The sequence below is a fragment of the Eptesicus fuscus genome, chromosome 21 (assembly GCF_027574615.1).
Source record: "Eptesicus fuscus isolate TK198812 chromosome 21, DD_ASM_mEF_20220401, whole genome shotgun sequence".
Lineage (NCBI taxonomy): Eukaryota > Metazoa > Chordata > Mammalia > Chiroptera > Vespertilionidae > Eptesicus > Eptesicus fuscus.
Window position 1 is genome coordinate 46065796 of NC_072493.1, and position 24464 is coordinate 46090259.

Below are 24464 nucleotides of genomic sequence, written 5' to 3' on the forward strand. Positions count from 1 at the left end.
AGAAGACCCTGCGTGGTATACCAACAGCTTAGCCAATGAAGAGTCAGAAAAGGTGTTTCCAGCGAAGCTTAAGTCGAAGGGGCGGGACTTCCGGCATCCTCTCTGCGGGCATTTTGGCTCTACCCAAACGCTGTCAGCACCCAGTTTGGAGGTTCCAGATCGCTGGGTCCCGGTGGAGATGCCCCCACAGAGAAGGCGCGAGAGTCGGGGTGCACACAGCACACGCGCGGGTGTGAAGCTCGGGGTCCCCACCCGGGTGACCCGCTCCATGGTCCGGACAGGCACCGCCATTCCCGCGGCGGCCGCTTCTCCCGCCGCTCCCCCCGGGCTCCGCACAAACTGTCCGATGGCGGCGCCCGCCCAGAGGCCCGGGGCTGAGGTGAGTGCGCGTCTCCCGGGCCCAACCGCCTCCTCACACCGAACAGGACCGCCCGGGTGCGGGCGCCTGTCACGTCCTGCAGCTCAGTCCGCGTGGAGGACCGTGAGGAAGGCGGAGGGCAGAGAGGAGCGTTGTGGCTTCTGAGGCACAGCCAGTGCAGGGCGGAGAGGACAGGGCTGACTGGCATCTGAGGTTCCCTGAGGGTGTGGGCCGTGAGGACTGGCGGACAGATCAGAGGCTGCAGGGAGGACGTCACAGCCTCATCGGGGCTTTCCCGGCTGTGGGGTCCCTCAGAGGACGGGTGGTTCAGCATCAGGCTGCAGTACAAGCACTCTGGGATACCACATGCCAAGTTCATGGTTGATCTAATGGGATGGAGTAGGAAGGGGGCAGAGCTGAGGGAGTGAACTTGGGGTCTGAAGAAGGAAGACATTGCACAGTGGTGAGCACATCTAGAGAAAGAGGACGTGTGAGCTGATGGTGCTGGGGACCTGGCCTGGAGACTTAAGGGTGAAGCATAAGCCCTGGTTGTCTTTGTCTTGGAGGCATGATCTGGGAGACTAGCTTGGCAGGAAGGCTGGGGCCCTGCAGGCATGGCCCAGAGCTTAGATGCATGCCCTCCCAGGCCCCAAACCCTCTGCTGTACCTGAGGGCAGTAACAGTGAGTAATGGGACTGTGATGAGAGAGCAACCTGCACTGGCATTAGGGCCTGGTGTCCACACTAACCGGGTGCCCTGGAGGAGGTTGAGGGCAGGGAAGCTGTGTAAGGAGTAGGATTGTGGGTTCTCAGAAAGACAGCTTTGGTCTCAGTAGTCTCAATTCTGGGAGTTTAAAAATGGCTGCGGAGTGAATGGATGCTACCCAGACACACTCCCAGGACCAAATTGGAATTACAACTAAAATACAAAAAAAAAAAAAAGAATCCTGAATAATCAATTGTCTCCATTCTGACAGGTTGGTGTGACCTTTGAGGACATTGCCCTGTACTTCTCCAGGGAGGAATGGAGCCTCCTTGATGAGGGTCAGAGACAGCTGTACCTGAATGTGATGCTGGAGAACTTTGAACTTGCATCCTCGCTGGGTAAGACCCTCACTGTCACCAGTGACCTGGACTTGACATTCCATATCCTCATGCCCCTTTACCCAGGATGTGCTCTGTCCTCAGTGCTTGACTTTCAGGTTTTTTGGGCCCTTGCTGTTCTTGGTAGCTTGGTTTGTTTGCTCTGCCCTTTTCTTTTTCTGCAATCTCAGTACCTCCTGTACTGAACTCCTAGGGAGGGATTTGTGGTTGTTACTGTGGCAGGGAACCTAATGGATTCCTCCTTGATTAGTGAGGAAAAGCATTTTTTTATATTCCTGTTGGTCATTTGTACATATTTTGGGGAAAATTGCCTCTATATCCTTAGCTTGCTTCTTAACCATATTTTTTGGCTAATGTCTCCATTGAATACCTTCTATATTTTATATATTAATTATTTATTACAAACAGCTACTGACTCACCATTTTGCATGTGCTTAGTTGTGCTTTGCAGATATTTTGAGGGGTTTTTGTTTTGTTCTCTTTCGAATATATTTTTATTGATTTCAGAGAAGATGGGGGAGGGAGAGATAGATGGGAGCATCAATATTGAGAAAAAAATCATTGATTGGCTGCCTCCTGCATGCCCCCTACTGTGGATGGAGCCAGCAACCTAGGCACAGGACCTGACTGGGAATCGAACCTGGGACCTCTTGGTCCATGGGACGACACTCAATTCTTTGAACCACCATAGCCAGGCTGTGTAGGATTTTTGTTTTTACAAATTCCACGTTTTTGGCAATCCTGAATTCAGGAGGTTTTGTGTGGCCATCTTTCTGGCTGACTCAGGTGCTGTTTACCAGTGTGAACATAAGAATTATTCAAACCTGGAAATAATTATTTTGAGTTCATTTGGTCCAAACTTTCAACAGTTGCTAGGAAGCAAAATCTGAAGGCATTGATATAATGCTCCAGAGAATGGCAGTTTTACACTTTATTTAATACACTAGAGGCCCAATGCACGGATTCGTGCATGAGTGGGGTCCCTCAGACTGGCCTGTGCCCTCTCGCAATCCAGGACCCTCTGGGGGATGTCAGACTGCTGGGTCAGACTGTCACTGGGAGAGCACTGACCACCAGGGGACAGCTCCTGCATTGAGCATCTGCCCCCAGGTGGTCAGTGTGCATCATAGCGACTGGTTGACCAGTCATTCTGGTCGTTCTAGTCGCTTGGTCCTAATGGTTGCTTAGGCTTTTATATATATAGATTACAATCAAGAGAGCAGACATAGGTGGGTTACATGAAATTCATTGGTGATATATTGAGGCAGAAGAGAGCAAAGCGGGATTACTTTTGGAATCGGATAAAAAGTAAAATGATAAATCTTTTATATAGTTGGGTAAGGATAGCTAATAATAAGATGAAAATAGCAATGAAAGTATAGTCTCTGCTATGATGCATTTGTTGTGCACTGAGATACCCCCAAAAAAGGTAAGTTATCATAGATGCAAAAGACAATAGACAGGCTTGATTAAGGTAAAGATTGACTTTGTCGGTGAATATTCTGGCTTAGGACATATCTACCTGTTATGAACTGCTTTTAGTTAGAAAGTTTACTTTAGGTCTTTGAATTTCCCTGAGCTTGTCATTCTTTACTAATAAAGTATTTTTCACTCAGAGTATTTGTATGGTTGTGTTTTATTTTTAATTTTTAATAATATATATATATATTTTATTGATTTTTTACAGAGAGGAAGGGAGAGGGAGAGAGAGTTAGGAACATCTATGAGAGAGAAACATCAATCAGCTGCCTCCTGCACACCCCCCACTGGTGATGTGCTCACAAGCAAGGTACATGCCCTTGACTGGAATCAAACCTGGGACCCTTCAGTCCACAGGTCAACGCTCTATCCACTGAGCCAAACCGGTCAGGGCCTCTAAATATTTTTTTAATTGATTTCAGAGAGGGAAGGAGAGGGAGAGAGAGATAGAACCATCAATGATGAGAGAGAATCCTTTATTGGCTGCCTCCTGCATGCCCCCTACTAGGGATCAAGCCCACAGCCTGGGCATGTGCCCTTGATCAGAATCGAATCCAGGACCCTTTGGTCCACAGGCCGATGCTCTATCCACTGAGCCAAAATGGCTAGGGCAGTATTTGTGTTTTTATTAGCCTGTAGTATAGTGTAAACATGTCTTAATTATTTAATTAGAAGCCGGGTATATGAATTCTTCCTCGGGTGGGGTCCCCCCAATCAGCCCATGGCCAGCCAGGGGAGGGACTGCAGGGGTTTGCTAGCTGGAGGAGGTTGGCTGTGGGAGTGCACTGACCAACAGGGGGCAGCTGCTGTATTGAGCGTCTTCCCCCTGGTGGTCAGTACACGTCATAGCGACTGGTCGGCCGGTTGATCCAATGGTTCATTCAGGTCATTCAGTCATAATAGTCATTTAGGCTTTTATATATAGTGACTAGAGGCCTGGTGCATGAAATTCATGCACGGTGGGGGAATGGTCCCTCAGCCCAGCATGCAACCTCTCCAATCTGGGACCCATCGGGGGACTCACAGGGATGGGTCCTAAATTGGCAGTCGGACATCCCTCTCGCAATCCAGGATCTCTGGCTCCTAACCACTCACTTGCCTGCTTGCTTATCACTCCTAAATGCCTCTGCTTGCAGGCCTGATCGCTCCTAACTGCCTCTGCAATCCTGCCTGATCGCCCCTAACCTCTCTACCTGCCTGCCTGATTGCCCTTAACTGCATCTGCTTGCTGGCCGGATCGCCCCCTAACTGGTCCCTGCCAGCCTGCTCATCCCCTAACTGGCCTGGTCTTACCCTAACTGGCACCCTTCTGGCCTGGCTGCCCCCTAATGGCCCAATGCCGACCTAGTCACCCTCTAACTGCCCCCGTGCTGGCCTGATCATGCCCTAACTGCTCCCCTGCCAGCCTGCCTCATTGCCCTTAACCACTCTACTTGCCTGTCTGATCACCCCTAACTGCCTCTGCTTGCTGGCTGGATCGCCCCCTAACTGGTCCCCTGCCAGCCTGGTCATCTCCTTACTGCCCCCCCTGCAGGCCTGGTTGCCCTCCTAATTGCCCCACCCCTGCTGACCTGGCAACCTCCTTACTGCCCCCTACCAGCCTGGCTGCTCCCTAACTGCCCCCCCCCCGCCCCCACCAGCCGGCCTGATCGTCCTTAACCACTCTACCTGCCTGCCTGATTGCCCCGAAGTGCATCTGCTTGCTGTCCTGATTGCCCCCTAACTGATCCCCTGCCAACCTGCTCATCCCTTACCTTCTCCCCTGTCGGCCTGGTCCCTCCCTAACTGCCCCCCTGCCTCTTCTGGCCTGGCCACCTCCTAACTGCTCCCCTGCCAGCCTGCCTGATCGTTCCTAACCAATCTACCTGCCTGACTGATCAACCCTAACTGCCTCTGCTTGCCGATTGCCCCCTGATTGCCCCCTAACTGTTATCCTGCCAGCCTACCTGATTGCCCCTAACCACTCTACCTGCCTGCCTTATTGCCCCTAATTGCCTCTACTTGCCAGCCCAATCGCCCCCTAACTGCTCCCCTCCTGGCCTAATCGCCCCCTAACCACCTCTGCCTCGGCCTGGCCATCGTGGCTTTGTTGAGAAGGAAGTCAGACGTCCGGAAGATGTCCAGTTGACCTGGTCTAATTAGCATATTATTCTTTTATTAGTATAGATAGGAACTCCAAATATTTTTGTTACTGTCCGTATCTCTTTATTCGCTTTACTGTGGATATCTGAACTGAATCCACAATATCTCCAAACAGTACGTTCATATGACTTGCAAGTATTTTCTCCCATCCTGTAGATTGCCTTTTTTAAAAATATATTTTATTGATTTTTTACAGAGAGGAAGAGAGAGGGATAGAGAGTCAGAAACATCGATGAGAGAGAAACATCAATCAGCTGCCTCCTGCACACCCCTTACTGGGGATGTGCCCGCAACCAAGGCACATGCCCTTGACCCGAATCGAACCCGGGACCTTTGAGTCCGCAGGCCGATGCTCTATCCACTGAGCCAAACCAGTTTCGGCTGTAGATTGCCTTTTAATTTCATTTTGTTAATTGCTGTTGTGATGTGAAGACGCTTTTTCATTTTTTATTGTCCAGACTGTTTAGTTTTGCCATTTTGCCTGGTGGTTGGTGTCACATCCAGAAAGTCATGTCCAAAGCTTTTTCTCTGGGTTGTCTTGAAGTAGTTTTAAGTTGTGGGATTGTCATTTAATTATTTTATGCAGTTTGAGTTCATTTTTATCAGTGGTGTCCAGTTTTGTTGTTACCTGTGAATATGCATTTTTACCAGCACCATTCAGTAAAAAAAACCATCTTTTCTTTCTTGTGTGTATTCTGGTTTTTGTCAAAGGATACTTCAATGTATGTGCCTGGATTTACTTTGGTCTTATCTGTTCTGTTCTATTGGTCTGTGTTTCTGTTGTTTTGTCTGTTTCCATAGGTGATGCATATAACATCCTTGATTGATCTCTTCCCATCCCCCACCCCTTCCCTCTGAGATTCATCAGTCTGTTCTATGTTTCCATGCCTCTGATTCTATTTTATTCACCAGTTTATTTTGTTCATTAGATTTCTTGTTAATTTTTATTTTAAGATTCAATTGTTGATAGATATGTGTTTATTGCCATTTTATTGTTCAGACTTTTTCTTTTCTTTTCTTTTCTTTTAAAATATATTTTATTGATTTTTTTACAGAGAGGAAGAGAGAGGGATAGAGAGTTAGAAACATCGATGATAGAGAAACATCAATCAGCTGCCTCCTGCACACCCCCTACTGGGGATATGCCCGCAACCAAGGTACATGCCCTTGACCGGAATCGAACCTGGGACCTTTCAGTCCGCAGGCCAACGCTCTATCCACTGAGCCAAACCGGTTTCGGCTCAGACTTTTTCTTCATCCTTTCTTCATTATTCTTCTTCCTTTTCCTCTTCTTAAAGAATAACCTTCAACATTTTATGTAGAAGTGGTTTGGTGGTGATGAACTCCTTTAGTTTTTTCTTATCTGTGAAGCTCTTTATCTGACCCTCAATTCTAAATGAGAGCTTAGCTGGGTAGAGTAATCTTGGTTGTAGGTTCTTGCTATTCATCACTTTGACTCAGGGGTCCTCAAACCTTCTAAACAGGGGGCCAGTTCACTGTCCCTCAGACCGTTGGAGGGCTGGACTATAGTTTAAAAAAAACTATGAACAAATTCCTATGCACACTGCACATACCTTATTTGGAAGTAAAAAAACAAAACGGCATAAACACCTGCATGTGGCCTGCGGGCCTAGTTTGAGGACGCCTGCTTTGACTATTTCTTGCCACTCCCTTCAGGCTTGCAAAGTTTCTGTTAAGAAATCAGCTGATAGTCACATGGGCGCTCCCTTGTAGGTAACTAGCTGCTTTTCTTGCTGCTTTTAAGATTCTCTCTTTGTCTTTTTCCCTTGGCATTTTAATTATGATGTGTCTTGGTGTGGGCCTCTTTAGGTTTTTCTTGTTTGGGACTCTTTGTGCATCCTGGACTTGTAAGTCTATTTCTTTCACCAGGTGGGGAAAGTTTTCTGGCATTATTTCTTCAAATAGATTTTCAATATCCTGCTCTCTCTCTCTTTTTCTGGCACCCCCATGATGGTATGCTTGAAGTTGTCCCAGGGGCTTTTTACACTATCTTCATATTTTTTTATTATTTTTTACTTATTTATTTTTGCTCTTCTGGTTGGGTGTTTTTTGCTTCCTCATATTTCAAATTGTTGATTTGATTCTCAGAATCCTCTACTGTTGAATCCCTGTAAATTATTCTTCATTTCTATTAGTGTATGCTTAATTTCTTACTATCTTTTTTTTTTTTTATGTCTTTGACTAGAGGCCGGGTGCATGGAATTTGTGCATGGGGGGGGGTTCCCCTCAGTTTAGCCTACACCCTCTCCAATTGGGGACCCCTTGGAGGATGTCTGACTGCCAGTTTAGGCCCGATCCCTGTGGGACATCCCTCTCACAGTCTGAGACTGCTGGCTCCTAACTGCTCACCTGCCTGCCTGTCTGATCGCCCCTAATTGCCTCTCCTTGCCAGCCTGGTCACCCCTAACTGCCCTCTCCTGCCGGCCTAGTTGCCCCCAACTGCCCTCCTCTGCCAGCCTGATCTCGCCCCTAACTGCCCTCCTCTGCTGTCCAATTTGGTTCTGATTGGTTGGTTCCTATGCCAGTCAGTGTCAAACGCTCTGCCTCCTAGACAGCCATTGATTCTTCACAGCACCTACATTTGATTCTGATTGGTTGGTTCCTATGCCAGTCAGCATCAAGCTCCACCTCCTAAACAGCCATTGGTTTTTCACAGCACCCACATTTGGTTCTAATTGGTCGGTTCCTATGCTAGTCACCATCAAAAGCTCCGCCTCCTAGACAGCCATTGGTTCTTCATAGCACCTACATTTGGTTCTGATTGGTTGGTTTCTATGCCAGTCAGCATCAAAAGCTCCACCTCCTAGACAGCCATTGGTTTTTCATAGCACCCACATTTGGTTCTGATTGGTCAGTTCCTATGCTAGTCAGCATCTCCAGACCTATTTCTGGGCCTGATCAAAGAGGTGGGGCTTAACAGCAGCCCCCAGTGGAGGCCAGGAGAGAAAGAAAAGCCCAGTTGCTGGCGAAGCAGGGAAAGAAAGAGGGAGCGAAAGAGAGAGGCAAGTACTGATCAACAGCTGCGACTGAGGCTGCAGATCAGACCCTGCCCCTCTCTCTGGGTCTCAGCCCCCTGGGCAGTCAGTGCTGGGTCGCCCTGGCAACCCAGCACTGACTGAAGAACTTCCGGGTTGGTCAGCCTTTGGTCGTGACCATTCGTTACAACCCTGGCCTTTTATATATTAGATGTTCTCACTAAGATCCTTGAAAGTCTCACTTAAGTCCCTTGAAGCCCTCATTAAGATCCTTGAATAACCTTATAGCCTTTGTTTTGAACTCTATGTCCATTAGCTTGCTTGCCTCTATTTCTTTCATTTGTGACACATTTCTTTGTCTCCACATTTTGGCTGTTTCCCTGTGTTTATTTCTATGTATTGGGTAAACCTGCTATGTCTCCTGGAATTGGAAGAGTGGCCTTGTGTAATAGGTGTCCTATGGGACCCAGTGGTTCAGCCTCCCCATTCACCTGAACTGGGCACTCTAGGTGCACCCCTGTGTGGGCTGTGTGCACACTCTTGTTGTAGTTGAGCCTTGATTGCTGTTGGCATCACTGGGAGGAATTGGCCTCTAGCTGTGAAGATCAATTGGCTGTGAAGATCAGCTATGTCTACAATGGAGGTGCTGTGCAGGAAATACCCCTAGGGAGCAGGACTTGTTTCGGTGGGGCTTTGGTGCTCACTCAGTCTGCCTCTTGAGTATGTCACTCCTGAATGTGTAGAGTTATAATCTGGTATGGTCTGAAGCTGTCCACCGGGGGCACTGGCTCTGGAGCCTCCAGGGAGGTGCAAAATCAGCCTCTGCCTGAGGCCACCTGGAAGGAACTACAAAGAGATCTGCAGGTGGCTGCTATTTGTATTGGGCTAAGAAGTGCCCAGGTGAGGCCAAGCTGTGAAGCAAGGCAGGTGCTACCCTGGTGCTATTGCTGGGTCTTGGGTGTTTTATTGATGGTTTTGGGGTATGCTGACTCCAGTTGCTGCTTGTTTAAGAGTTTTTAGGACAGTCTGAAGCCTTAGCCAGATTAGGCTTTTCATATGGAAAAGCAGCTGCAAACAGCTTGGGTGGGGCTGCACATTGGATGGGGTGGGGTCTCGGGGCATCACCAGGGCAGAGTTAATAGTGTGAGCCAAATTGATGAAGACTCAGATATGGCTGCCAGTTAGCCCTGGGAAGTGGGAATCACAGGAACAGTGACCCATGTGAGCACCCCTGTCTGGGGGAAAACCGCCCCCGAGTTCCTGCACCAATGCTGGATAATCCACTTCCTCCCTGTATGTCCCAGGATCCCCCAAATCCACGCTACACTGGAGCTCAGAGGGATCGTGTCCAAGTTTGTGCACCGGCCCTTTAAGGTAAACACCTGGGTCTCCATCAACCTCCATATCACTCAGCCACAATCCCCCCTTGTTTTTACAGCCTGAAGTTCCAAGGACTTCCCTTCCCAGCTCTGCAACCCTGGACTGGGGGTCTCGTACCCCTTGCTCCTCATAGGGGGCCTCTGCAACCGAGATATCCTGATTAAAAAACATGGGTGTCGGACCAGCCCCTTCCAGGCCTCTGCCCCTCCGACAAGTCTCAGTGTGCTTTTTTCTTCACTTCTCTAGTCGTAGGACTTCCATTCAGCCAGCTTCAGGTGGATTTGAATGATGGTTGTTCTGTATTATAGTTGTAATTTTGATGTGGCTGTATTCAGTCTGGTTTCTTTTGTTTTAGTCTAGCTAAAGATTTGCCAATTTTGTTTATATATATATATATATTTTTTAAATATATTTTATTGATTTTTTTTTACAGAGAGGAAGGGAGAGGGATAGAGAGCTAGAAACATCGATGAGAAAGAATCATCGACCAGCTGCCTCCTGCACACCCCCTACCAGGGATGTGCCCGCAGCCAATGTACATGCCCCTGACTGGAATTGAACCCGGGACCCTTCAGTCCGCAGACCGACGCTCTATCCATTGAGCCAAACCGGTTTCGGCTTGTTTATATTTTAATAAAATAGCTTAGTTATGATATTCTTTTCTTTCATCTTATCTCTATTTTGTTTATGTTTGTCCTAATATATATTGTGTGTTGTTTTTTTCTTTGCTAGCTTTGGGTTTTCATTCTTGTGTTTCTAGTTTTCTGAGGTGCAATATTAGATTGTTCATATGAGATCTTTTGTCTTAATATAGGCATTTATCTCTATAAAATTTCCTCTTAGAATTGCATTTCATGCATTTTATACACAAGTTTTGGTAAATTGTGCTTCTGTTTCCTTTGCCTTTATCTAATTTTGAGTTCTCTTTGTGTGTGTTTGTTTTGTCTTTGACCCACTGATTATTTAGGAGTGTGTTAGTTTCATGTATATGTGAATTTTCCAGCTTTCTTGAAACTACAATTGATTTTTGCTTTCATACATTGTGATACTCAACATGATTTCTTCTCAAAGTTTGAGACTTATTTTTTCACCTAATGTAGAGAATGCTTCATGTGGGCTTGACAAGAATTTGGATGGTATGTTCCGTATATATTCATTACTTCCCTTTGCTCTAAAGTGTAGTCGAACTTCAGTTATTCCTTATGGATGGCATGATGTACCTATTGTTGAAGTGGCAATGTACCTACTGATAATTGGGTTTCTTTTTCTGCCTTCGGATCTAATATTATCTTCTTTCTTTTTTAAAAATATTTTTATTGATTTCAGAGAGAAAGGGAGAGGGATAGAGATAGAAACATCAATGATGAGAGAGAATCATTGATTGGTTGCCTCCTGCACGCTCCCCACTTGTGATTGAGCCTGTAACCCAGGCATGTGCCCTTGACTGGAATCAAACGCAGGACCCTTCAGTCCGCAGGCCGACGCTCTATCCACTGAGCCAAAGCAGCCAGAGCTGATATTATTTTCTTAATATACTTAGTTGCTATGTTGTTCAGTGCATAATACTTAATATTGTTATTCTCTTAATGAATTGACTTCTTTATCATTCTATGACTACCCTTGTCTTTGTCATTGTAATTTGTCAACTCCAGCATTTGTTTCTTTTTTTTTTTTTTATTGATTTTTTACAGAGAGGGAGAGGGATAGAGAGCTAGAAACATGGATGAGAGAGAAACATCGATCAGCTGCCTCCTGCACACCTCCCACTGGGGATGTGCCCGCAACCAATGTACGTGCCCTTGACCGGAATCGAACCTGGGACCTTTCAGTCCACAGGCTGACGCTCTATCCACTGAGCCAAACCAGTTTCAGCTGTTTCTTTTTTTTTTTTATGATTTCTATCTGATATTCTCCTTTTGCTTCTGTGTTGGTTTTTTTATTATGTTGATTCTATTTGTGTTTTCTTATAGCTCACAGTTGTTTTTAAATTTTTTTTATTGTATTATATGTGTACATATCTTACCATTACCCCCCCACCCCCCACCCATACAAGCCCTCACCCCCCAGAGTTTTGCGTCCATTGTTTATGCTTATATGCATGCATACAAGTCTTCGTTTGGTTTCTTATCTCCCCCCCCTCTCCCTAACTTTCCCCCTCACAGTTGTTTTTAAAAGTAAATATTTTGGATTCTTCTTCAGGCTGTACATAGATCTGCATTAGTTTTGTATTGATTAGTGGAAAATTATTATGTTGTCTTGGTGGTGTCTTTGTTTTTAGTATTTGTTTCAGACCTGTGTTGCTGTCTCTTCATTTGATGAAGCAGTTACCTTTTTATTCCTTTCAGACTTAGGGGCCAATTCTGGCCGTGAGAAACAGATTTATCTGCCTGTGGAATCAAGGGTGTTGGCTGGGGAGAGGTGTTGTTTTGATCTTGAGAACAGATTCAACAGCCTTGCCTTCTTGATGTCCTATGAACTGAGCTCATAACAACAATGTATGAGTCCACAGTGGATTTGGCAGCAATTTTTTTCCATGACAATTGAGGGTCTTGGAGTCTGTGGTGGAAAATACTGCTTAGGTATACTGATTTTTGTCTTTTCTAGAGTAGGTTGTGGCCAAAGGGATTTATTTTATAGTTCATGCCAACAAACTATAGAGTCCTTTGATGTGTTTGTTTTTACGGTGGTACTTTTATGCTTTGTTATACACAAATAGAATCAACATAATAAAAAAAACAACAACACAGAAGCAAAAGGAGAATATCAGATAGAAATCATAAAATAAAATAAAAAAGAAACATGAGCTTTTGTGTTTTTTTTAAAACAAAAATTTCCAGTGTTTTCTATAGAACAGGCCACCAGCGTTAGTGGCTGATAGAGGTCATTCCAACCCTTGTTTTTTACCATAGCCATCTTCAAATATATTTGCTCAACCAGTCTTCCCAATCCTTTCTATGCCGTTTTCCCATTTTTGCTCTTCTGCATTGCTCTTTGTCTTTATTGGGTGCTAATTCCCATCTCCTATGTTATCTTAGTTCATGGATAGCTCTCTACTTGTACTGTTGTATTGGGAGGAGATGAATTCTTCTGCCCTATTCCTGGTGTCACTCACATAAGTTTTTGTTTGTTTGTTTGTTTTTACGGTGGTACTTTTATGCTTTGTTATACACAGTGCTGGCCATCCAGCTCTTTAGGTTTTCTTTTAGGATTTTTATAATCCCATGTAATGGCTCAACTGGGGTTTCAGGGGAAGAATCATTTGTGCGTCACAGGAGAAACATGACTCCATCCATGGCAGGTGGACCCAGTGGCAGTCTTGCCAGGTAGAAGGGCTATTGGAGAGGAATTGATGCCAGGGCTTTGTTAAGTCATAACTAGGAACCAAATTTGTTCACCAGTATTTTATTACCATTGCCAGTTCCCCACTCCATTCTACTTGTTCTTCCTGATTGTTGACACTTTGCCAACTAACTACTCAGTTTCAATATTTATCGTTTCTACTGAGATTCCCAGCACGTGGATAATCTTCACCTCTAAATGATGCACCTCAACCATTTACCCCACAGGTCTCTCTTGAATGCCTTCTAACCTTGGTCCATGCCTGCAGAGCCTTGGAGTGTGCATGTGTCATTATATTGACCTTGAACATCATGTGCTTTAATACTGTGGGGTTTTTTATGGGATTGAGCACATTCAAGTTATTCTACACAAACTCTCATCGCCAGCATGAAATCTCCCACAGGAAGGCATTATGAAGAAACAGCTAGTGGCCCGGCCAGTGTAGCTTAATTGTTGAGCATCGACCTAGGAACCAGGAGGTCACAATTTCATTCCTGGTCAGGGCACATGCCGGGGTTGCAGGATCAATCCCCAGTAGCAGGGTAGCGGGGGGTGGGGGGGGAGAATGCAGCTGATTGATGATTTTCTCCCATTATTGATGTTTCTCTCTCTCTCGCTCTCTCTTCTCTCTCTCTCTCTCTCCCTCCTCCTTCCTCTCCCCCTCCCCTTCCCTCCCTCCCTATCTGAAAACAATAAAAATAAATTATAAAAAAAAAAAGAAGAAACAACTAGTGGACTCTGCCTCTCTTCTAGTGCACCTTGCCTCTTCTCTTAGTGTCCTGTCATATGCTCACGTCCCTCCCTTGGTGAGGTCTCCACCATTGGTTGACCTTTGGGGTCAAGTAATGTATAACAGCCTTTCCCTCAGAGCCTTAACTCACTAACTCACTTGTCTTGAAAATCATGCCTAGCTGTGACAGCTAAACGTTTGTGTTATTTGAGGATATTCCTTCCCCCTAAGATCAACATGTACTTCACCAGCGTTTCCTTTTGTTCAGGTTGCTGCTGTGGAGCAGAGAATGTGCAAGCACGGACTGAGCAGAAAATTCCTGTAAGAGTGTCACAGGCAAGAAATCCCAAGGTAGCCTTGTCTTCCCGGAAGAGCCACCCCTGTGAAGGTTGTGGGCCAGTCTTGAGAAAAATCTTCCACATTACTGACCTACAGGGAACACAACGCAGCCAGATACTGTTGACGTGTGGGGCATGCGCAAAACGATTTTATGTCAGTACAAAATTTCACCAGGACCAGGAGCAACATATGAGAGAGAAGCATTCCCTTAGCGGTGTGGACAGGATCTCACTTGCAGAGGGCTGCAATTTCAATGTGTCTCAGAAGCATGTTACCTGCAGGGAGGTTGGGCCGGGCATCCTTATGGGGTCAGGACATCTCCACCAAAAGGCTACTCAGACCGGGGATAAGTCAGATGAAATACCGATGTCTGCCATGACTTTTCAAAGTAGAAAAAATGATCACACCAGGAAAGAATATAAGAGAGCGATTGGCCGCCAACACACATTTGTTCAAGACAAGAGAAGACAGCGTTTAGTGTGCCATGAATGTGGAAAGTGTTTTACCAGAATTTCCAGTTTTCTTTATCACCAGAGACTTCACACTGGAGAAAAGCCCTTTGAGTGCAGTGAATGTGGGAAATCTTATACCGGTAGCACTGGTCTCCTTTATCATCAGAGAGTTCACACTGGAGAAAGGCCCTATAAGTGCAGTGAATGTGGGAAATCTTTTAGCAGGATCGACTCCCTTCGGATTCATCTGAGAGTTCACACTGGTGAAAAGCCTTATAAGTGCCCTGAATGTGGGAAATGTTTTGCCACTAGCACTGGCTTTCGTCATCATCAGAGATTTCACACGGGAGAAAAGCCCTATAAGTGCAGTGAATGTGGGAAATCTTTCACCGGTAGCGCTGGCCTTAGTTACCATCAGAGACTTCACAGAGGAGAAAAGCCTTATGAGTGCAGTGAATGTGGGAAATCTTTTGCCTGTAGTAGTAGCCTCCGTTACCATCAGAGATTTCACACAGGAGAAAGGCCTTATCAGTGCAGTGAGTGTGGGAAAACTTTTACCATGATCAGATGCCTTCGTCGTCATCAGATAGTTCACACAGGAGAAAGGCCTTATGAGTGCAGCGAATGTGGGAAAACTTTTACCATGATCCATTATCTTCGTCGCCATCACAGTGTGCACACTGGAGAAAGACCTTACGAGTGCAGTGAATGTGGCAAGTCCTTTACCACAATTTATAGCCTGCGTAACCATCGGAGATTTCATACAGGGGAAAAGCCTTATGAGTGCGGTGAATGTGGGGAGTCTTTTTCCATGCTCTATTCCCTTCGGAGTCACCAGAGAGTTCACTCTAGAGAAAGGCCTTACGTGTGCCGTGAATGTGGGAAATCTTTTATCAGTAGCAGTGGCCTCCGTTATCATCAGAGATTTCACACTGGAGAAAGGCCTTATGAGTGCAGTGAATGTGGGAAATCTTTTACCAAGAACCAAACCCTTCACTATCATCAGAGAATTCACACTAGACAAGGCCCTTATGCGTGCATTGAATGTGGAAAAACTTTTACCAGTATCCTAAGCCTTCGTTCTCACCAGCGAGTTCACACTAGGGAAAGGACTTAGGAGTGTAGTTAACGTGGCAAATTTTGTACCCCAAATTCTAACCTTATTCTGCACATAAGGCTTCACATGGGAGGAAGGTTGTATATGTATAGGAAATGTACGGTTTTTAAGGTCAGTCTTAATAATACTATAGGAAACTCTATTTGTCTGACTTGAATCTCATACATTCAAATGTCAAAAGTAGGGAGATTCCCTATAAACTTATGTGAAAAGCATGTGTGTGTATGCTGCACTTTCTAATTTACCCCGATGTCCTGCCAGATCTATGTCCTTGAATGTGTCTGTTGCTGAAGCAATGTCACCTATACCACCCATAACGTGTCCACAGGTGGCATCAGTCACCATCCTCATTGGAGCAGGGAAGCAAACTCTGTTCTCTGATTTGTTCGGAACTAGGAGCTGCCTTTTTTTAGAGGTGAATTTGCTACCCCTGTATCCGTAGTAAAATGTCTGGTTAATTGTTCTGCTGAATCTGGTATGAGTTTTGGCAATTTTCCTTAACAAAAGGGAAGTGGACAACAAACATGGATGTTGGGATTTCACTCATTTTGTGCCTTTTTTGCTTTATAAAATAAATGTTTTTTTGTATTGGATTAATATCTTTTAATTTTTTAATGCCATACACCACGCAATGAACACTACTTTTAACCCACACTGCTGACCTCCTCCATCGCTTTCAGAAGACCAGTCATCCGATAACGCCACAGGCCCTTGCTTTGTCGTGTTCTCCCATTTTCCTGGTTTCTGCTCGTGGCCGTTCTTGGCTTGGAACATGTGTCAAAGGAGGCCAGATGCTTTGGAGTCCCAAAGCCAGTGCAGAGGGAAATAGGAGGGCAGTGATCAGACTCCCCATGCCCTAGGTCAGGCATCCTGGATTTGAGCTTCGGATTCTCAAATATCCCTGGACTCGCAGAGAAACGACGCCTCTCTCTGGTCTGGGTTTCTGGTTTCTCCTGCGTAAAACAAGCGTAAGGTGTGTTTCCTTGGAGGTGAAGAGATAAGATTTCTTGTTTCAGTAAAGCAGCCGCAGCCTGTGTTGACTTGAGCAACTCCTACCTCTGCCTGCACCGACATTCCAGGCCAGGCACCCTCACTCCGACAATGCCCACAAGCGCGTTTGTATGTTATAGGAAGAAAAGTGGCTTTTAAGAACCTGATGTCCCATCTGGAAGGAAGCAGGTGCTGCGGACGCTGAGGTCTCAGTACGGGGTCCCAACCTGGGAATCTCCAGGTGACTCCTAGAGCTCCCTGAGTCTCGGTTGGCTGAACGTGACATGACGCTGATGATGGAGCTTGCTTTGGCCTTTGAAGATCAATAAACGTAACACGGAGTGCTTGTTTTTTGCCAGGTGAGCTTTTTGAGCATTTTCTTTTTTCATTCTCACAACAACCTAAGAAGTGGAAACTGCCCTAGCTGGTTTGGCTCAATGGATAGAGCGTCAGCCTGCGGACTGAAAGGTCCCAGGTTCGATTCCAGCCAAGGGCACATGCCTGGGTTGCAGGCAGCCAATCAATGATTTTCTCTCATCATTAATGTTTCTCTCCCTTCCTCTCTAAAATCAATAAAATAAAATAAAAAAGAAGTGGAAACTAATTTTGCTGAAAAGAATTCAGTATTAGAGAAATGAGCCCTGGCCAATTTAGCTCAGTGGATGGAGCATCGGCCTGTGGACTGAAAGGTCCCGGGTTCGATTCTGGTCAGGGGCATGTGCCTTGGTTGCGGGCACATCCCTGGTGAGGGGTGTGCAGGAGGCAGCTGGTTGATGTTTCTCTCTCCTCGATGTTTCTAACTCTCTGTCCCTTTCCCTTCCTCTTTGTAAAAAATCAATTAAAAAAAATATTTAAAAAAAAAATAGAGAAATGAAGTAGGTTCCCCAAGTTTACACCACAGACAAGTGTCAGATTCAAGGGGCTGGTTTTTAACCCATTGTTTTCTCCAGCGTCAGACACAGTCTCTACCACTGATGAGCAGCCCTCACTGGAGCAGGTGCAGGGTGAGGACCAGCTCCTGTTTCCATGGTTGCAGTTATGTGTTTCCTCCCATTCCCTTTACATCTCAGAGCACTTACCCTGGGCCTCCCTCCCTGTGTTCAGGGCAACGCTGTTATTTGTCACCTTCAGCAGTTTCTCCGATGGAAACTTCTCTGAGACTTGGCAACAGTTTAACTGCCTTTCCTTTGATCCCAGATTGGAGTTTTGACCCTCAGGAGACCTCAGTCATTTGGGCTGGGTCTCTGTACCTTCACCCACATTTGGGGTGTCAGGCTGTGATCCCATCCCCTGGGATGAATTCCATGCCTCAGACTTTGCAAGTGCTGTTTGTCTGTGGCATTGACGTTCACTCTTGAGAAGAGAGGACAACTGGACGTGAATTCATTCTGGGGCACTGGGACCACACTTTATAGTTTATGCTATTGAGCTGACTCAGGGATAAAGGTTGTCAAAGCCAGAAACCAACCCGGTGATTTGAGGGTTGTAGCTTTGAGCCGTTTGACATCAGTGTAACTTTTAGAAAGATTAAGGACCTGGAGATTGAGTCCAGCCACAAGGTCAGTAATTCCATAAATGGTGCATTTATCATGAAGCCTCAATAACAACTCTGGATGCCAAAGTATAGGTGAGCTTCCTGATTGGCAATACTCTTGAGCACCTGAGCACCACCACATGGTGGCTGGGAGGAGCTAATGATCCATGAAAGAGTCACATGTTCAACTAGTGGCCCGGTGCACGAAATTCGTGCACGGGGGGTTGGGGGGGCGGTGTCCCTCAGCCCGGCCTGCACCCTCTCCAATCTGGGACCCCTCTAAGGATGTCCTACTACGATCAGGCCTAAACCGGCAGTCGGACATTCCACTCGCAATCTGGGACTGCTAACTCCTAATTGCTCACCTGCCTGATTGCCCCTAACCACTCTGCCTGACGACCTACTCACCCCCAACTGCCCCCCGCTGTTGGCCTGCTTACCCCCAAAATCCCCCCCCACCAGCCTGATCACCCCCATCTGCTCCCCATGCCAGTGTGCTCACCCCCAGCTGCCCGCCCCCTGCTGGCCTGCTTGCCCCCACCTGCCCTCCCCACTGGCCTGCTCGCCGCCCCCAACTGCCATCCCATCCTGGCCTAATCACCCACAACTGCCCTCCCCTCTTGGCTTCAGCCCCGCCACCATGGCTTTGTCCAGAAGAATGTGGCGGAAGGTCTCCCAGGCTAATTAACACATTACCCTTTTATTAGTATAGATAGAGGCCTGGTGCACCAGTGGGGCCGGCTGGTTTGAAGGGTGTCCCGGATCAGGGTGGGGGTTCCCTTGGGGCATGGGGCAGCCTGGGTGAGGGGCCTGTAGTGGTTTGCAGGCCAGCCACACCCCCATGGGATGAGGGTCCCAACTGAGGGGGGGGGCATGGCCAGCCTGGGTGAGGGGCTGATGGCTGTTTGCAGGCTGGCCAAGCCCCCAGCAGGGACCCTCACCCCATAGGGGTATGGCCAGCCTGGGTGAGAGGCTGAGGGCCGTTTTCAGGCTGGCCATGCCCCCTGGCGACCCAGGCTCCCAGCCCCTCCTTCAGCTGTGGCCAGGGTGGACTGGAAGCTTGGCTTCCTCCATCGCCGGGGCAACCCAAGCCTCCTGCTCACTCTAGCTCCATGGCTGCTGCCATCTTTGTTGGGTTAATTTGCATACTCACTCCTGATTGGCTGGTGGGCATAGCGGAGTGATGGACAATTTGCATGTTTCTCTTTTATTAGTGTAGATACCAAATGGCCTTCGTGTCTGGCCTTTTTGAATACAAAAATAAGAACTTTAAAGATATGATTTTTTTTTTTTTCTGATTTCAATTGTTTCTGTTGAGGGTAATCTGTTGTCTCTGGATACTTTTAGACTTTTCCTTTGCATGTTTGTGTATTATGGTTTCAGTCTGATGGGTCTAGGTCAGTGGTCGGCAAACTCATTAGTCAGTAGAGCCAAATATCAACAGTATAACGATTAAAATTTCTTTTGAGAACCAAATTTTTTAAACTTAAACTTCTAACATCACTTCTTCAAAATAGACTCGCCCAGGCCGTGGTATTTTGTGGAAGAGCCACACTCAAGAGGCCAAAGAGCCGCATGTGGCTCGTGAGCCACAGTTTGCCAACCACTGGTCTAGGTATAGACTTTTAGCTCAGAATTAGTTGGGATTTCTGAATCTGAGGTGTTGAATTTTTTTTTTAATATGTTTTTATTGATTTTACAGAAAGGAAGGGAGAGAGCTAGAGATAGAAACATTGATGAGAGAGAAACATCGATGGCCTATCTCCTGCATGCCCCCTCCTGGGGATGGAGCCTGAAACCCTGTCATATGCCCTGGCCCAGAATTGAACTGTGACCTCCTGGTATGTGGGCTGACACTCAACCACTGTGTGTTGAATGTTTAATCAGTACTGAAATTTTTCAGCTTTTAGATGTTTGAATATTGCTTCTCCATTATTGTTTTCTCTTTCAGAAACTATGAGTAGACATAACATTATTAGATATTTTGATGTTATATTTATTAACCTCTTTCTTACATTTTCTTCCTCTTCTCTCTCTGCTACATTTCTGTAATTTTTTTCAGTTTTATAATCCATTTCACTACATTATATGGAATATACTGTTCAGATGTTTATTAATATGTATATTTGTATATATTTATTTATTATAAAGTTACCCCCAAATCTTCCTAATCAAATATAACCTTTTTTGCTTTAGACATATCTTGTATAATTTCTGTTTTTACTCTTGTTAAAAAAACTTGTCACCCTGGCCAGTTTGGCTCAGTGGATAGAGCGTCGGCCTGCGGACTCAAGGGTTCCAGGTTTGGTTCCGGTCGGGCGCATGTGTCTTGGTTGCGGGCACATCCCCAGTGGGGGGTGTGCAGGAGGCAGCTGATCGATGTTTCTGACTCTCTATCCCTCTCCCTTCCTCTCTGTCAAAAAAAATCAATAAAATAAAATACACTTTTTAAAAAAACTTGTCTTTTATGATCTCCCTTATGTGTGGAATCTAATGAACAAAATAAACTGACCAACAAAATAGAACCAGTAGCATGGACATGTGGAACAAACTGAATAATGCCAGAGGGGAGGGGGATGGGGGAGAATGGATGAAAGATGGTGAGGAGATTAGCCAAAGAACATATATGTGTAGCTATGGACACCGACAACTGTGTGGTGAAGCCTGAGGAGCGGGTGGTAGGAACTGGGTAGAGATGGGCAAAGGGTGGGGATGAAGAGGGGATATCTGTAATAGTGTTAACAAATATACACACACATATACATACATATGGTTAGAATACAATTATATATGTACACATGTATATATAAATGATAGAATACAATTCTGTGGTGAGAATACAATGGGCATTTGATTTCAAGGGAAAAAAAATAATGTCGATTTTCTTTAGGTTAAAGAAAAATGTACACTTATTTTGTTGTGCTATGTGTTTAATGTTTGATGGTAAATCCAATGAATGTCTTTAAAAACATACTTTTTTTTCCACTTAACCACTAAATCTTTATTAATTGAATTTATTATAACATCAATATTAGTAATTTGAGAGAAATAGAGTAAAGAAAATACAGCAATAATAATGGGGAAGGGTAGGGATGTGGGACAGGGGTAGGAAGAAAAGGTAAAGAGAAGGGCGACTGATGGGAGCAACATTTCTTACTCATCACTTCCATTTCTCAGTCATCGTTTTTGCATGACTTCCATGACTATTCACCATACATCATACCAATGTCATTTCACCAACAGTTTCTCAAAGGGTATTTATCCACCCTGTAACTCACTAAAAAATTTGCTCACAATCTTAATCCCTGGAGTTAATACCCAAGGCAAAGAGCCTCTATTAAATGACCTATTTGATCATCTTTGAACTTGATCCCACTAGGGCAGTGGTTCTCAGCCCCCCTAATGCCGCGACCCTTTAATACAGTTCCTCATGTTGTGGTGACCCCCAGCCATAAAATTACTTTCATTGCTACTTCATAACTGTAATTTTGCTACTGTTATGAGTCATAATGTAAATATATGTGTTTTCTGATGGTCTTAGGCGACCCCTGTGAAAGGGTCCTTCGACCCCCAAAGGGGTCGCAACCCACAGGTTGAGAACCGCTGCACTACTGTTCTTCCCATGTTCAAGTCACCCTGAATAGGTTAATCTCCCTGCAGTTCCCTCCGAGTTTATTTGAAATTATTAAAGGTAGCTATCACAGGATAAAGGGTCACAAGTACACATGTCCATTGATACATAGCTAACATGTAATCATGCTGTTTAATCCCACCCATTTAAGATTACTTATTAATCCCTCCCACCCTGAAATTACTTAGGATTATATATATAGCCCCTATTTATTAAAGTGATTACACAAAGAAATAGAAACTGCGGTTTTCCGCAGACCCGTTTGATAGCATTCTAGAATCTGAAACAACAAAGACACGCTTATTTTGTTGTGCTGTGTGTTTAATGTTTGACGGTAAATCCAATGAATGTCGTTAAAAGCACACTTTAAAAAGTTTATTATTTTGTGTGAGAAAAGGTTTGGAATTTGCTCACTCCACTAATATTACCTACAAACCCACATTCCTTGCCTTGTGGCAATTTGGGGAACAGGTATTTTAGAGCACTTCTAGAAATTAAAAGGAACAAAAGCCTACCGTATTTTCTGGCGTATTAAGACCCCCAACTTTTGAGAAGATTTTCCTGGGTTAAAAAGTCGTCTTATACGCTGGAAAATACGGTACTCTGCCACTGGGCAGGGGGTGGGGGGCGGGGGGGGGAGAAATGGCTTGTAAATTCTAGATGTTGTGTTTCGTGTTTATGTAGGAATATTGTATTTGTCCTGATGTTATTTGTGTATATAGGGTAATTGGAAAGAGGGGCTAAACTATATATATATATGTAGAAAAATGGGATTTTGCTTCCAAAATATATTTGGGAAGAGTATACAGATGCAGGCTATGTGGTAAAAATAAGAACAACATCCCTCATGTACCTTTTATATTAATAAAAGAAGTTGATATCATGTTAAACAGGACTGTGTTATTCCTGGAATTGCTGCCATTGGAGGACGTGGCTGTGGAGTTCCGCTGGGGGGAGTGGCAGCTCCTGGACCCTGCTCACAAAGACCGGATCGGGACGTGAGGTCGGAGACCTCTCACGATCTTTCTTCACGGGGTAAGGAGAGCTCCCGGTGTCCTTAGAGGTGCCGGGTCACTGCCTTTGCTCTAACATTTGCTGAAAGTTTTGTAGTCACTGAGGTCATCTGGAGGTCAGACTTTCGGCCCCTTCTGGCCCCTAGCGAAAGGGTATAATCTCCTCTATCCTGAAAGAGAACTTACTTTGCATACAAGAAATTCTTTTGTCTCTAAAGTGTCATGTTTCCCATCTTCACATACGACAAGTCACCCTATCTAGGTCTTCTATGAACGGGGTATCACACTACCAAGCTAGATGCGCTGTCCACGTTGCAACATGGAGAAGAACCGTGGATAATAAAGAATGAACTCTGTACTAGAAGCACATCAGGTGAGTGAGTGAGAACCAGCAGGAGAGTGGCCATAGAAATCATATTCTAGTCATTAAGAGATGGGGTCTGGCCCTAACCGGTTTGGCTCAGTGGATACAGCGTCAGCCTGCAGACGGAAGGGTCCCAGGTTCGATTCCGGTCAGGGCATGTACCTTGGTTGCGGGCACATCCCCAGTAGGGGCGTGTGCAGGAGGCAGCTGATTGATGTTTCTCTCTCATGGATGTTTCTAACTCCCTATCCCTCTCCCTTCCTCTCTGTAAAAAATCAATAAAATATATTTTTTTTTAAAAAGAGAGATGGGATCTGCCCTGGCTACTTTGTTGGGCATTGTCCCTTGCACCAAAAGGTTGCCAGTTCAATTCTGGGTCAGGGCACCTGCCTGAATTGTGGGCTTGATTCTAAGTTGGGGGTGTACAGGAGGCACCCAATCGATGTTTCACTCTCACATCAATGTCTCTCTCTCTCTCTTTCTCTGTCTCTGTGCGTGTGTCCCTCTGCTTTCATCTCTCTTAAAAATCAATGTAAAATATATTTTTTAATATTTATATATATATATATATTTTTTTAATTTCAGATAGAGGAAAGGAGAGGGAGAGAGAGAGAGAAATATCAATGATGAGAGAGAATCATCAATCGGCTGCCTCCTGCATGCCCTCCTACTGGGAATCGAGCCCACAACTGAGGCATGTGCCCTGACTGGGAATCGAACCTTGACCTCTTGGTTTATGAGTTGACTCTCAAACTACTATGTCACATGGCTGGGCAATAAAAAAATACATATATTTTTTTAATTTAAAAGAGAGAGAAGGGTCACAGCTTTGAGGGTATCCAAGGCTAGGTAAACCGCTCCTCCACATGTGGATTTCCTGAGATGAGAATTCTTTGGGGGGGTTTTTGCTTTAAATATACTCCTTGTTGCCCAGCTGGCATGGCTCAGTGATTGAGTGTCGACCTTTGAACCAGGAGGTGATGGTTTGATTCCCGGTCAAGGCACATGCCTGAGTTATGGACTCAATCCCCAATGTGGGGCATGCAGGAGGCAGCCAATTGATAATTTTCATTGCTTCAAAATTTATGTACTGATTATCTCATCTGTTTCACTGGTCTGTGTTGTTCAGCAGTTAATAAAGAAATGTGTTCCCAACAAGTTTTGTTTAAAGGCTTTATTGAAGGAGGAGCCAAAATTAAAAAAAAACAACCACATTCTGTTATAGTAAATTATTACATGACAGGTGCTGTGGAGATATAAAATGAGCAGCACTCGTCCTAGCTGGTTTGGCTCAGTGGATAGAGCATAGGCCTGCAGACTGAAAGGTCCCAGATTCGATTCCGGTCAAGGGCATGTACCTTGGTTGTGGGTACATCCCCAGTGGGGAGTGTGCAGGAGGCAGCTGATTGATGTTTCTCTCTCATCGATGTTTCTAACTCTCCCTCTCCCTTCTCTCTGTAAAAAATCAATAAAATATATATTAAAAAAGAAGAAGAA

The 24464-nt window shown here is 45.3% G+C and overlaps 1 protein-coding gene across 1 annotated transcript; it reads left to right on the forward strand.

Moving 5' to 3' along the window:
- Positions 1–1346: 1346 nt before the first annotated feature.
- On the forward strand, positions 1347–16022 carry LOC103304414 (zinc finger protein 883-like). The gene is made up of 2 exons (XM_028138674.2): positions 1347–1461; positions 13796–16022. Exons 1-2 carry the CDS (start codon positions 1428–1430, stop codon positions 15433–15435), a joined length of 1674 nt encoding a protein of 557 aa, XP_027994475.2. The 5' UTR covers positions 1347–1427; the 3' UTR covers positions 15436–16022.
- The last annotated feature ends 8442 nt before the right edge of the window (positions 16023–24464 follow it).